Source organism: Sphaeramia orbicularis, chromosome 19 (genome assembly GCF_902148855.1).
Source record: "Sphaeramia orbicularis chromosome 19, fSphaOr1.1, whole genome shotgun sequence".
Classification (NCBI taxonomy): domain Eukaryota; kingdom Metazoa; phylum Chordata; class Actinopteri; order Kurtiformes; family Apogonidae; genus Sphaeramia; species Sphaeramia orbicularis.
The window spans coordinates 52,719,294-52,731,726 of NC_043975.1; the positions used below are offsets into that span (position 1 = coordinate 52,719,294).

The 12,433-nt window shown below is 42.5% G+C and overlaps 2 protein-coding genes across 2 annotated transcripts in view; both read left to right on the top strand.

Moving 5' to 3' along the window:
* LOC115439495 (voltage-dependent T-type calcium channel subunit alpha-1G-like) overlaps positions 1 to 975 on the top strand; it is a 127,251-nt gene extending 126,276 nt beyond the window's left edge. The window contains 1 exon segment of the mRNA XM_030163309.1: positions 829 to 975. The gene's annotated coding sequence lies outside the window, so the exon portion shown is untranslated.
* Positions 976 to 7,733: 6,758 nt separating this feature from the next.
* Positions 7,734 to 8,360, top strand: LOC115439496 (uncharacterized). Its single transcript, XM_030163310.1, has one exon. The coding sequence runs from the start codon at positions 7,734 to 7,736 to the stop codon at positions 8,358 to 8,360; it is 627 nt and encodes a 208-aa protein (XP_030019170.1).
* Positions 8,361 to 12,433: the final 4,073 nt, after the last annotated feature.

Genomic DNA, 12,433 nt, shown 5'->3' on the forward strand with positions numbered 1-12,433 from the left:
GCAGCAGAACTAAGAGCAGCCTGAACCACACTGACTATAGGATTCATCAAAAAGGAACACTTTGAACCTCCTCTTAAACATAGAGAAGGTGTCTGCCTCCCGGACCGAGGCAGGGAGGTCTTTATATTTAGTACTTTCATTTGGAACAAGAGGAGAGAGCTGCAGAAGGAAGGTGTGCGTTTTCCAAGTTCCACCTTTTTTTCTCTGATTTCAGCTACTGCCACTTAAATATAGAAAGAAATGACTGATAATGAGAGGTATCAACACATATAGAGTAAAATAGAATGAACACAAGACAAAGGACTGGATGTAATGACAGGAATCCCAATCAGTGGTGATAGTGACAGAACACCAACACTTGTGCTGTTTCTGCCCCAGACTGTCACAATAATGCAAAGTAACTGGTACCTAAAAAGTTGTGAGGAGGGGGTTTTGTAACAGTCCTGGACAGGTGTGTGTATGACAGAATGTGATGCATTTTATTGGCTGTGAGTCTTGAAAACAGTGACTTCATCTAAAACATGTTTTATGTCTAAACCTCTGTTACATTTATCTGCAAGGAACAAACACAGAACTGTTGCATCCAGTCATAATGGTTGAAGACGTTCAGACATTCAGTCCTACTTTGGATGTATTTGTCCTTTTTGTATATATCTGTGTTTCTCTCTGATCAGCTGTCTTTTCTTTCCTTTTCTTTCTTCACCATCTGTCCTGTCTGTCCACATTCTGTCCATATTTCTTTGTTTCCTTCTTGTCCATCTAAATTCTCACTGTCCCTCTTACATTCTGCTCTGTCCTCTCACCACTGATTCCTCCACATTGTCTAAGTGTGTCCAGCGGAGGGCGCTGTTTGATTCGGTGTCCCATGGTCATCCAGGGTTCATTGGAGGGGGAGTTAAGTCTGATGGACAACCTGTCCGGTTCTATCTGCCACTACTACGCACTGCCCCCAAGCCCAGCAAGCACAGCACCGACAAAAAGGTCAATGATCCCACTAACACATGCACAATATGTCATACATATGCCCACTGATGACATGTCATATATGTCATACATATGTCCACTGATGACATGTCATATATGTCATACAATGTCCACTGATGACATGTCATATATATGTCATACATGCGTCCACTGATGACATGTCATATATGTCATACTTGTGCCCACTGATGACATGTCATATATGTCATACATATGTCCACTGATGACATGTCATATATATGTCATACATATGTCCACTGATGACATGTCATATATATGTCATACATGCGTCCACTGATGACATGTCATATATGTCCACTGATGACATGTCATATATATGTCATACATATGTCCACTGATGACATGTCATATATATGTCATACATGCGTCCACTGATGACATGTCATATATATGTCATACATATGTCCACTGATGACATGTCATATATATGTCATACATGCGCACTGATGACATGTCATATATATGTCATACATATGTCCACTGATGACATGTCATATATGTCATACATATGTCCACTGATGACATGTCATATATATGTCATACATGCGTCCACTGATGACATGTCATATATATGTCATACATATGTCCACTGATGACATGTCATATATATGTCATACATGCGTCCACTGATGACATGTCATATATATGTCATACATATGTCCACTGATGACATGTCATATATGTCATACATATGTCCACTGATGACATGTCATCTATATGTCATACATGCGTCCACTGATGACATGTCATATATATGTCATACATATGTCCACTGATGACATGTCATATATATGTCATACATGCGTCCACTGATGACATGTCATATATGTCATACATATGTCCACTGATGACATGTCATATATATGTCATACATGCGTCCACTGATGACATGTCATATATATGTCCACTGATGACATGTCATATATGTCATACATGCGTCCACTGATGACATGTCATATATGTCATACATATGTCCACTGATGACATGTCATATATAGTTACATGCGTCCACTGATGACATGTCATATATGTCATACATATGTCCACTGATGACATGTCATATATTGTCATACATATGTCCACTGATGACATGTCATATATATGTCATACATGTCCACTGATGACATGTCAATATATGTCATACATGCGTCCACTGATGACATGTCATATATATGTCATACATATGTCCACTGATGACATGTCATATATGTCATACATATGTCCACTGATGACATGTCATATATATGTCATACATGTCCACTGATGACATGTCATATATATGTCATACATATGTCCACTGATGACATGTCATATATATGTCATACATGTCCACTGATGACATGTCATATATATGTCATACATGCGTCCACTGATGACATGTCATATATATGTCATACATATGTCCACTGATGACATGTCATATATATGTCATACATATGTCCACTGATGACATGTCATATATATGTCATACATATGTCCACTGATGACATGTCATATATATGTCATACATATGTCCACTGATGACATGTCATATATATGTCATACATGTCCACTGATGACATGTATATATATGTCATACATATGTCCACTGATGACATGTCATATATATGTCATACATGTCCATGATGACATGTCATATATATGTCATACATGCGTCCACTGATGACATGTCAATATATGTCATACATATGTCCACTGATGACATGTCTATATGTCATACATATGTCCACTGATGACATGTCATATATATGTCATACATATGTCCACTGATGACATGTCATATATATGTCATACATGCGTCCACTGATGACATGTCATATATGTCACATATGTCCACTGATGACATGTCATATATGTCATACATGCGTCCACTGATGACATGTCATATATGTCATACATATGTCCACTGATGACATGTCATATATATGTCATACATGTCCACTGATGACATGTCATATATATGTCATACATATGTCCACTGATGACATGTCATACATGCGTCCACTGATGACTCCCTGGGTCCATGTCATATACAGGTGCAGCTCCAAAAATTAGAATATCATGAAAAAGTTCAATATTGTTGGTCACTCATTTCAGAAAGGTAAACCCATATATTATACAGACTCATAGACAAACAGTGAAATATTTCAAGGCCTTATTTCTGAAATTTGATGATTAGGCTTGCAGATAATGAAAACCTAAATTCTGTGTCTAGGAAAATTAGAATATTGCAGAAAATCAATTGAAAAAGGATATTTTAAACAGAAATGTCAGTCTTCTGTAAAGTCTGTTCATTTCTATGTTCTCAGTCCTTGGTTGGTTCTCCTTTTACATGAATAACTGCATCAGTGTGTGGTGTCCATGGAGGTGCTCAGCCTGTGGTGCTGCTCAGGTGGAATGTTAGCCCAGGTTGGTTTGATCGTGTCCTTTAGCTCATCTGCATTGGTGGATCTGCTGTCTGTCATCTTCCTCTGGACAGTCCTCCATAGATTCTCTCTGGGGTTCAGGTCAGCTCAGTTTGCTGGTCCATCAGTCCCAGTACACCAGGGTCACTGAACCAGCTTTGGTTCCTTTGGCAGTGTGGGCAGGTGCCAAGTCCAGCTGGAAAAGGGAATCAGCATCTGCATAAAGCTTCTCAGCAGAAGGAAGCAGGAAGTGTCCTAAAATGTCCTGGTAGATGGGTGTGTGGACTGTGGACTTCAGAAAACACACTGGACCAACCCCAGCAGATGTCATGGAGGACCAAACCAGCACTGACTGTGGAAACTTCCCACTGGACTTCAGCGTGGGTTCTGCTCCTCTGCACTCTTCCTCCAGACTCTGGGACCTGGATTTCCAAATGACATGCAAAATGGACTTTCATCTGAACAGAGGACTGTGGACTGTCCATGGCATCTGCTGCTGTTGGTCCACTGTGTCTTCTGAAGTCCACAGTCAACAGGTTGCAGCCAGTTTATGATGAAGCTGTGTCAGTTCAAACCTGCCTTTCAGACGTGCTAAATAGACGCAGCCACCGCAACCAGTTTCAGGTTTGGCCAATCACATTTTGCGTGCTAAATAAATATTTGCATCTACTCTTCCCAGTAATTTTGTTCTGGCAGAAACACCCATATTGCATATTCATCGAGGCAAATGCTAAAGGAGTTGTGTGAGCTTTTTTGCCCATTTTAGAGATGCAACCCTCGGTGCGTCCGTGTTTTTTTGCATGTGCAGTCCAGTTTGTGCACGTTTGTACACGCACTAACCTTTAGTAAATCCGGCCCTTAGTGTGTCATGACCAGAGTTAATATAATCTGGAAGTTTTTATTTAGTTTTGAATTGAATTTGAGCTATTTTTCTGTTATTCTCTAATCAGGTATATTTGTTTTAGGTTGTGTTTTCTCCTCAGTTTTAGTTGTATTTATTTAGTTTTTCATTTGAAACCATAGAACCCCTGGTCCAGACATGAGGCAGAAACAGGAAGCAGATCCACAGCAGGATTCAGCAGGTTTTGGAGTTTGCTGTGAAACACATCAGGTTGTGACAGAACATCAGCATTCATGTTTGTGTGAAATCCACATATATTCAGTCACACATAACATTATTTGAAGAGCCAGATATGAATTCAACTATTAATGTCATACCTGCCTCTAGGGTGTGAATAGCTGAAGGCTGTTTTGATGGATCAGTGGATGATGTTATTGATGTGAGACATGATAGAGTTGTGAATGTGCACATCTGTGCTCCTTAAAGAGAAGACATTTGAGGGTTTTTGCAGTTTTTACAGTTTTCATCATGGACCAATCACTGTGCTGAAAGAGGGAGGAACATTCCAAACTCTGGAACTCCAAAACAATCCAGCAAATCCAAACCTTATGAATGTGTGTGAATATGATTATTGTCAAATCTTTGGTGAATAAGAGTTAAATACTATATATATATATATATATATATAATATATACACACACACACATATACTTTATTTATTTTATTATGTATTAAATAGACATTTTGGAGTAAAACTACTATAAAAAACTAAAAGATGTTAATTTTACTGCAACATAATAAACAATATAGGACAGCATCACTGTCCTACCATAGAATACTTAAACCTGCCAACATTCCTTTTTTCTTGAAAAGCTGTAATAATCTAAATTCTGTTTTGTCTGAATGATCTGGCTTCGTTGAACTTGTTTGCGTTCTTTTTTCTCAGCCTGTGTCTGTGTCCTGTCATATTACTGTCTCTAACTCTGAGCTGTAATAATGTTCATGTAGTTGGACCATGCAGGAGTCCCAGTTGAACACACTGTCTCTGTTCTGCTCTTTGATTCCAGTTTCGGATGTTGTTACAAACACATATTTGGATGTTAGTCCTAGTTCTTATTTGTATGTACGGTCCTTATTTTTTGTGTTGCATGTTTGTTTTCTCTGCTCACGGTGGTTGTCTCTTCCTGCCTAGATCCCTCTAGCGGAGATGGAAGCTCTGTCTCTGGCCTCTGAGACATCCTGGTCCCTAGCTCTGACCGACGACTCGGCCCCCGATGATTTTAACCCCCTCTTTATAACCAGTCTGGAATGCAACGTACTGATAGCCCTCCCCCCTCTCTCTATTATTGTCTGCATCTCTCTCTCTTCTGCAGTATCTTGTACTGTTTCTTCCCAGGCATCTTCCAAAGCACTGTGCCCCCCACTGGCCCTCACACATCTACTGGATTATAGTATTATATATTATTTATAACTAGAGCGTTGACCCGTGGGAAACCACGGGTTCTAGATGTGTCGTTTTAAGCTGGGGAAGCTGACTTTGGGAAAACACGTTAGTCTATGTTTTATAAGTACTGACATAAAAGTTAATGGTAAATGATGATATTTATTATTTTACATATGACAGTTGATGTATTTCGATAATAACAGTTTGAACTGTGATAGTTATTATTTTACATATTTAGTTGATGTAACAGATTACAAATGGCACTGATGAGATCCTTGGATCATTGTCAATACTGAGGGTGGGATGTGAAAAGGGGGGGGGGGGTTCTGTTTAAAATCCACATCCTGACCCTGAGTGGAAACATCCTGGTCCCCCAGCACCGATATGTGTTGTGTATGCACACATGCTGTACCACATGTGTCCACCGCCAAAGCCTTCAACCTGACTGGAAGACTATTGTATCTCCCAAAATACTGATCCTATCAACTTGTCGTTTTCACTAGTCTGTTCCTCGACCAAAAATACATGAGTATGGCAGACTGCAGCAGTCAGCTGTGTACGGATTATATGTGACACACACACACACACACACACACAGTCCACTTCCCTTTTAAAATACTAGAAGCACTCGGAGAGCGCAGACCTCTGAGGCTGATCAGTGGGCCCCCCCGTGGGCCCCCCCACCCCCGATCACCCCCAAAAGTTAATCATTTCTTCCTTATCCCATTTCCAACAACCCTGAAAATTTCATCCAAATCTGTCCATAACTTTTTGAGTTATGTTGCACACTAACGGACAGACAAACAAACAGACAAACAAACCCTGGCAAAAGCATAACCTCCTTGGCGGAGGTAATAAGGTTATATAGTATTATGTGGTATTATTTAGGATTATACAGTCTAATATGGTCTTATTCCCATGGGTCATATTTAAGCTGATATCTAAGGACTGAAGTCAGTAAATGCGTCGGTCCTGTTTTTAACTTCACTTCCTGTCATGCAGCATGGTTCTGCACCTCTGGTCAACTGAGCAATGTGATCATAAGGCTATTGTGTTCCAAAATGACTAATACCTCCCAAAAATATACTTGACTCCTCCACTTGGGCAAAGACTCCCCACCGACCCACAGAGGGCAGACCACCTTTATCTGGTCCAGAACCACGGCCTCTGATTTGGAGGTGCTGATCTTCATCCCACTGGCTTCACACTCGATGCAAACCGCCCCAGGACAACGCTGGAGGTTCAGGTTCCATGAGACCACCAGGACAACGTCCATCTGCAAAAAGCACAGATGATCCTGTGGTCCCCAAACTGGACCCCCTCCAGCCTCTGGATGCACCTAGAAATAAAATTATGAACAGAACTGGTGACAAAGGGACAGCCCCTGGCCGAAGTCCCACCATGCACCTGGAACAGGTCTGACTTACTGCCGCCAATGAGAACCAGGCTCCTGCTTCGGTCATACAGGGACCGGACTGCCTTAGCAAGAGACCCCGGACCACATACTCCAGAAGCAACCCCCACAGTATACCATGAGGGACACAGTCAATGCTTTCTCCAATCCACAAAGCACATGTGGACCGGTTGGACGAACTCCCATGAACCCTTGAACACCCAATGGAGAGTGAGTGGAGAGCTGGTCCACTGTTCTGCACCTGGACGAAAACCACATTATTCCTCCTGAATCTGAGGTTCGACTATTGGTCGAATCCTCCTCCAGTGCCCTGAAATTTTTTCCCAGGAGGGTTTAGGAGTGTGATCCCCCTGTTGTTGGAGCACACCCTTCGGTCCCCCTTCTTTAAAAGGGGGACCAGCACCCCGGCCTACCAGTCCAGAGGTACTGTCCCCGACTGCCACACCGACGTTACAGAGACATGTCAACTAAGACAGTCCCTGCACATCCAGAGACATTAGGTACTCAGGGCGGTCTCGTCCACCCCCGGTGCTCTGCCACAGAGGAGCTGTCCAACCACCTGGATGACTTCAGCTTGGGTGATGGACCAGTCCACCTCTGAGACCTCAGCCTCTGCTTCCTCCATGGAAGACGTGGCAGTGGGGACTGAGGAGATCCTGAAGTATTCCTTCCACCGTCCGACCACATCCCCAGTCGAGCTCCCCACCTCCACTGTCGACAGTGTTGGTGGCACACTGCTGTGGCGCAGACAGTTTGGCAGAATTTCTTCATCCATAGTCCTCCTACATGGTCTCCCTAAACCCCTGGCAGACTTGAGTTTTTGCCGCCAGAACCGCTCGGGCTGTGGCATGCCTGGCCTGCCGGTACCCGTCAGCTGCCTAGGGAGTCCCATAAGCCAACAAGGCTCAGTAAGACTCCTTCTTCAGCTTGACAGTGTCCCTTACTTCTGGGGTCCACCACTGGGTTCGGGGGTTGCCGCCATGACAGACACCAGAGACCTTGTGACCACAGCTATGTGCAGCTGCTTCAACAGTGGAGGTGGAGAACATGGTCCACTCGGACTCAATGTCCCCAGCCTCCCCCGAAATCTGGGAGAAGGTCTCCTGGAGGTGGGAGTTGGAGACCGCGCTGACATCAGGCTCCATCAGATGTTCCCAACAAACCCTCAAAACATGTTTGGGCCTGCCCAGTCTGTCCGGCTTCCTCCTCTGCCAGTGGATCCAACTCACCGCCCGGTGGTGATCGGTTGACAGCTCTGCTGCCCCTCACCAGCCTGCTGCCAATCACCACAGGCACCACCAGAGAAGTGGAGAGTCCAGCCCCTCTCGAGAGGTTGGGTTCCAGAGCCCAAGCTGTGTGTGGAGGTGAACCTGACCATATCTAGATGGTAGCTCTCAGGCTCCTCACAAGCCCCCCCCCCCCCCCCCCCCCCCCCCCCCCCCCCCCCCCCCCCCCCCCCCAGTGAGGTGACATTCAGTGTCCCAAGAGCCAGTCTCTGTGTCTGGGGATTGGGTCGTGGAGCTCCCCACTGTCGACTGCCACCCAGTCTGCACTACACCGGACTCCTACGGTTCCCTCAGCGGGTGGTGAGTCCACTGGAGGTCATATGAGCCCCGAATCCAGACCTCCAGGCAACATCACAGTCCTCGATTTTGTATTCATCCTAGAGGCTTTTGAACTGCTCTTGGTCTGGCCCGTCACCTGTTTGCCGTGGGAGACCCTACCAGGGGCATAAAGCCCCCGTAGACAGAGCTCCTGGAATCATTCAGGCACTAAACTCCCCCACCACCATGAGGTGGCAGTTCAAGGAGTTGGTTTGATATTATTTCATTATTCCATGAAAAGAGTGGATTTTAGAACTTTAAGGGTGAATTACATTACTGTTTTTCACTTTATGTCATTTTATTTTAGGGATACCTGCTCTTAACATTAAATCTGAATGTTAACACTATTAACTGACAACCAAATTAAACGGGCAGTTTCACTGAATAAACTTCAATATAATTTTCTGATTTTGAACAATGTTGGAAACATGGTGTAATTTACATGCACAAGTCAACAAATACATATCAAACATTAATTATAGATTTTAATGTATAAACGTAACATATTACAGCTTTCATATCTTTTGAAGCTTTGTTTTTAAGACAGTTGCTCTGGAAATCCAGAAGTACTTGATAAATGAATAACTATGAAAGTCAAAGCTGTGGTAGTTTGATACTCAGCAGATAAACCAATATCCCAACTCAAAAAGATATTTAGAACTAGTGCTTGTTACCCACGAGTGTCCTTATTTTCAGGAAACTTTGTCGTGCATTTCAAGATTCAAAGCGTTTATTGTCACATGTACAGTAAAGAAACAGGTTTCCCTGTACAATGAAAATCTTACTTTGCCGTCCACTTTGAAGGCCCCAGGAAACTAAGATAAGTATAAAAGTATAAGTTTAAAATTGAGAAAAAAAAAAAAAAAAAAATAACTAGGAAATTACAGCAACCAAAACAAAGTGGTATTAGTGGCAAGAATGGCTTGCAAGAGAAAAATACCAGAAAAAATATAAACTATATTACTAAGAGAAAAATATGTATTTACATAAATGTGCAACATGTGGGTAATTGTGCAAAGTGTCTGTCAGACAGCAGGTACACAACTACCTGACATAAGTGAGCTGTTTAATGTGTTCCCACTTCATCATAAACTCTAAACCTCCATAAACACAGTCTCTCCATTCTTGTGCTCTACCTGTCTCAGCAGGGCTTTGTCATTGAAGGGAAAGACATCTGCGCTCTAAATGGAAAAAGAATTGATTGTCATTCAGGGTTCAGGGTATAATTAAGCATCTGTTTGACTCATGAATGGATCCATTACTTCCACATACTCACACAGAGGGTCACCCTAACCCATGCATTCACATCAGTCTATACAGTATTGGCCCAAGAAACAAGACGCTGCACACTGTCTGCTCCAGCACACCACATGAAACCAGTCAAACCAATGACACAGCTGTAAGAAAAAAAAAAAAAAAAACAGGGTGGGGAAGTGAAGAGGCAGAGGAGAACAGGTGGCATTGGACGACCCTGGTGAATCTAACCACGTGGCCTCCAACTTCCTCATTCCACCTTTCCAGCCTGGTGTGTGTTCCAGTCCAGTCCAGTCCAGTCCAGTCCAGTCCAGTCCAGTAGACTAGTGGCAGTTTGCAGTTCTCTGTCTTTCTCTCTGTGTCCTGTTCTTTGTGTTTTTCCCAGTTTTTTTTCCTCTGTGCTTTCCATGTGGGTCTTGGTCCACCTCCTGTCCTATCAGCCTTCCTCTGTGTTGGTCCTGTCTTGTCTTTAGATGATGTCTGCTCTCACTGTTTGCCATTGGAGTGTAAAGTGTACTGGAGCCTGAGCACCTCTAATGGGATGAATGGGACAGGCTGCAGGACACTAACCCAGTCACAACACAATCACAGAGCGGACTCATGTACAGACTGAGGGGACTGAAGCAGAAACAAGTCCAGATGGAACATCAGGCCTCTGAAGGTTCACTCGTTCACACTAAGAGCTCAGTCAGAAGGCGACTGGACTTCCAGTTGGTTCTTGAAGAGATGTTTCCTCATATGTGAGAGGCTTCCTTCGATCAGTGGACAGTTCCACTTATTTACGCTCAGTAGGCTGTTAACAGTGTTGTACCCTTCATGCACTTTCTCAGACCCTCGTACAGGGGTGTCAAACTCATTTTAATTCAGGGGCCATATTCAGCCCAGTATGATTTGAAGTGGGCCAAACCACTAAAATAACAACAGTGACAAAAGTAAAATTACATCATGAAAGTGTTTCCATCTACAAAGTTTCCTTAAAAATCTGAAGAACATGAACAAACTGAAATGTCTGAAAAAAACTAAGTGCAGTTTGAACCATATTGTACCTTAGTTTATCATTTATACTGTGGATTTGTAAATACACAAAACATGTAGTAACAGGTAGATTATTGGTAAAATAGCGCTTATTTCTCTTCAGACATTTCTGGTTCATATTCATTCAGGTTCACATTTTTGTGAAAAGGCAGTTTGAAAATAGTAATGGTAGTATTTTCCTGGTCTGACCCACTACAGATGGAATTGCTCTGTATGTGAATAAAAGTCAGTTTGACACCACTGACTGTGAATTTCTTCAGTATAATTTTTGCATTTCACAAACTCATGCCAGGGCCCAGATTGGACCCTTTAGTGGGCCGGTTTTGCTCCCTAGTATTAACTTTGGCCAAATTTAAAGTCTCCCTTCACCATTTCAGGCATGGAATCTATATTTGTGGACAGTTAACTGAGGGATCATAATCAAGTTCTCCAAACCACTATGGATTGAACATGTTGAACGATTACGATGTATTTTAAGAATTTCTTGACTATTGACACATCGAGTTCGATATGGCCAAGTACAGGAGCTATACAGGAAAGACCTCAGACATACCAGAGTTTTAAACCTGCAGTTGAAATAAAAAAGAGGATTTAGTCCAATTTCGTCTTTATATGCTGAAAACCAACAGGCCTCAAATAGTCCACTTGTAGTGAACTACACAAAATGATGTTTGTGTGTCTGTTGTATTTGTTCAAATATGATGTCAGGCAAACAGACAATGAACAAATATGTTAGCAACAATAAGCATCCATCAATCAACCGTACTACACATGTACGACTGTAGGACGGATCCAACAATCACTGGACCCACTGATCTGAACAAAGACTTTCAGATGTTTGACAGATCTATTACAGCCATTGTCATGTACAGTAGTATGGGACATAATGGAATGAATGTATGTGAAACTTAGGGATGTCAGGACTATACTGTGGAGGTCTGATGGTGTAGGCCTAGTCCACTGTCATGTAGACGTCATTCATTCATGCTCTCCTGTCTCAGACCATCTGTATTCTCTGTCCACATGGAAGTCCTCACAGCCTCATCACTGACTCTTATCATTTACATTCAGGTGGACTCATCAGGCTGGACCTCAGGACCTGGTTTTCCTCTGTTGTGTTGGGCACTAGTGGAGCTGTTATTTAGTCTTATACAGTCACAGAAAAACATTTAGGCCACACTTGTTTTCTTCCATTTCTTGTTCATTTTAATGCCTGGTCCAACTAAAGGTACAGTTGTTTGGACAAATGTAATGATAACAACAAAAATAGCTCATAAGAGTTTAATTTCAGAGCTGATATCTGTCCATATTCCATGGTTTTCTCGATAATAACCAAAGTCACTGCAGTTCTTACATCAGTAGCTATGGCATTGTGCTGCCAAAAACAGTGCTTTTAGGCGTTGCATGTTTTATTTTCTCACACACTACAC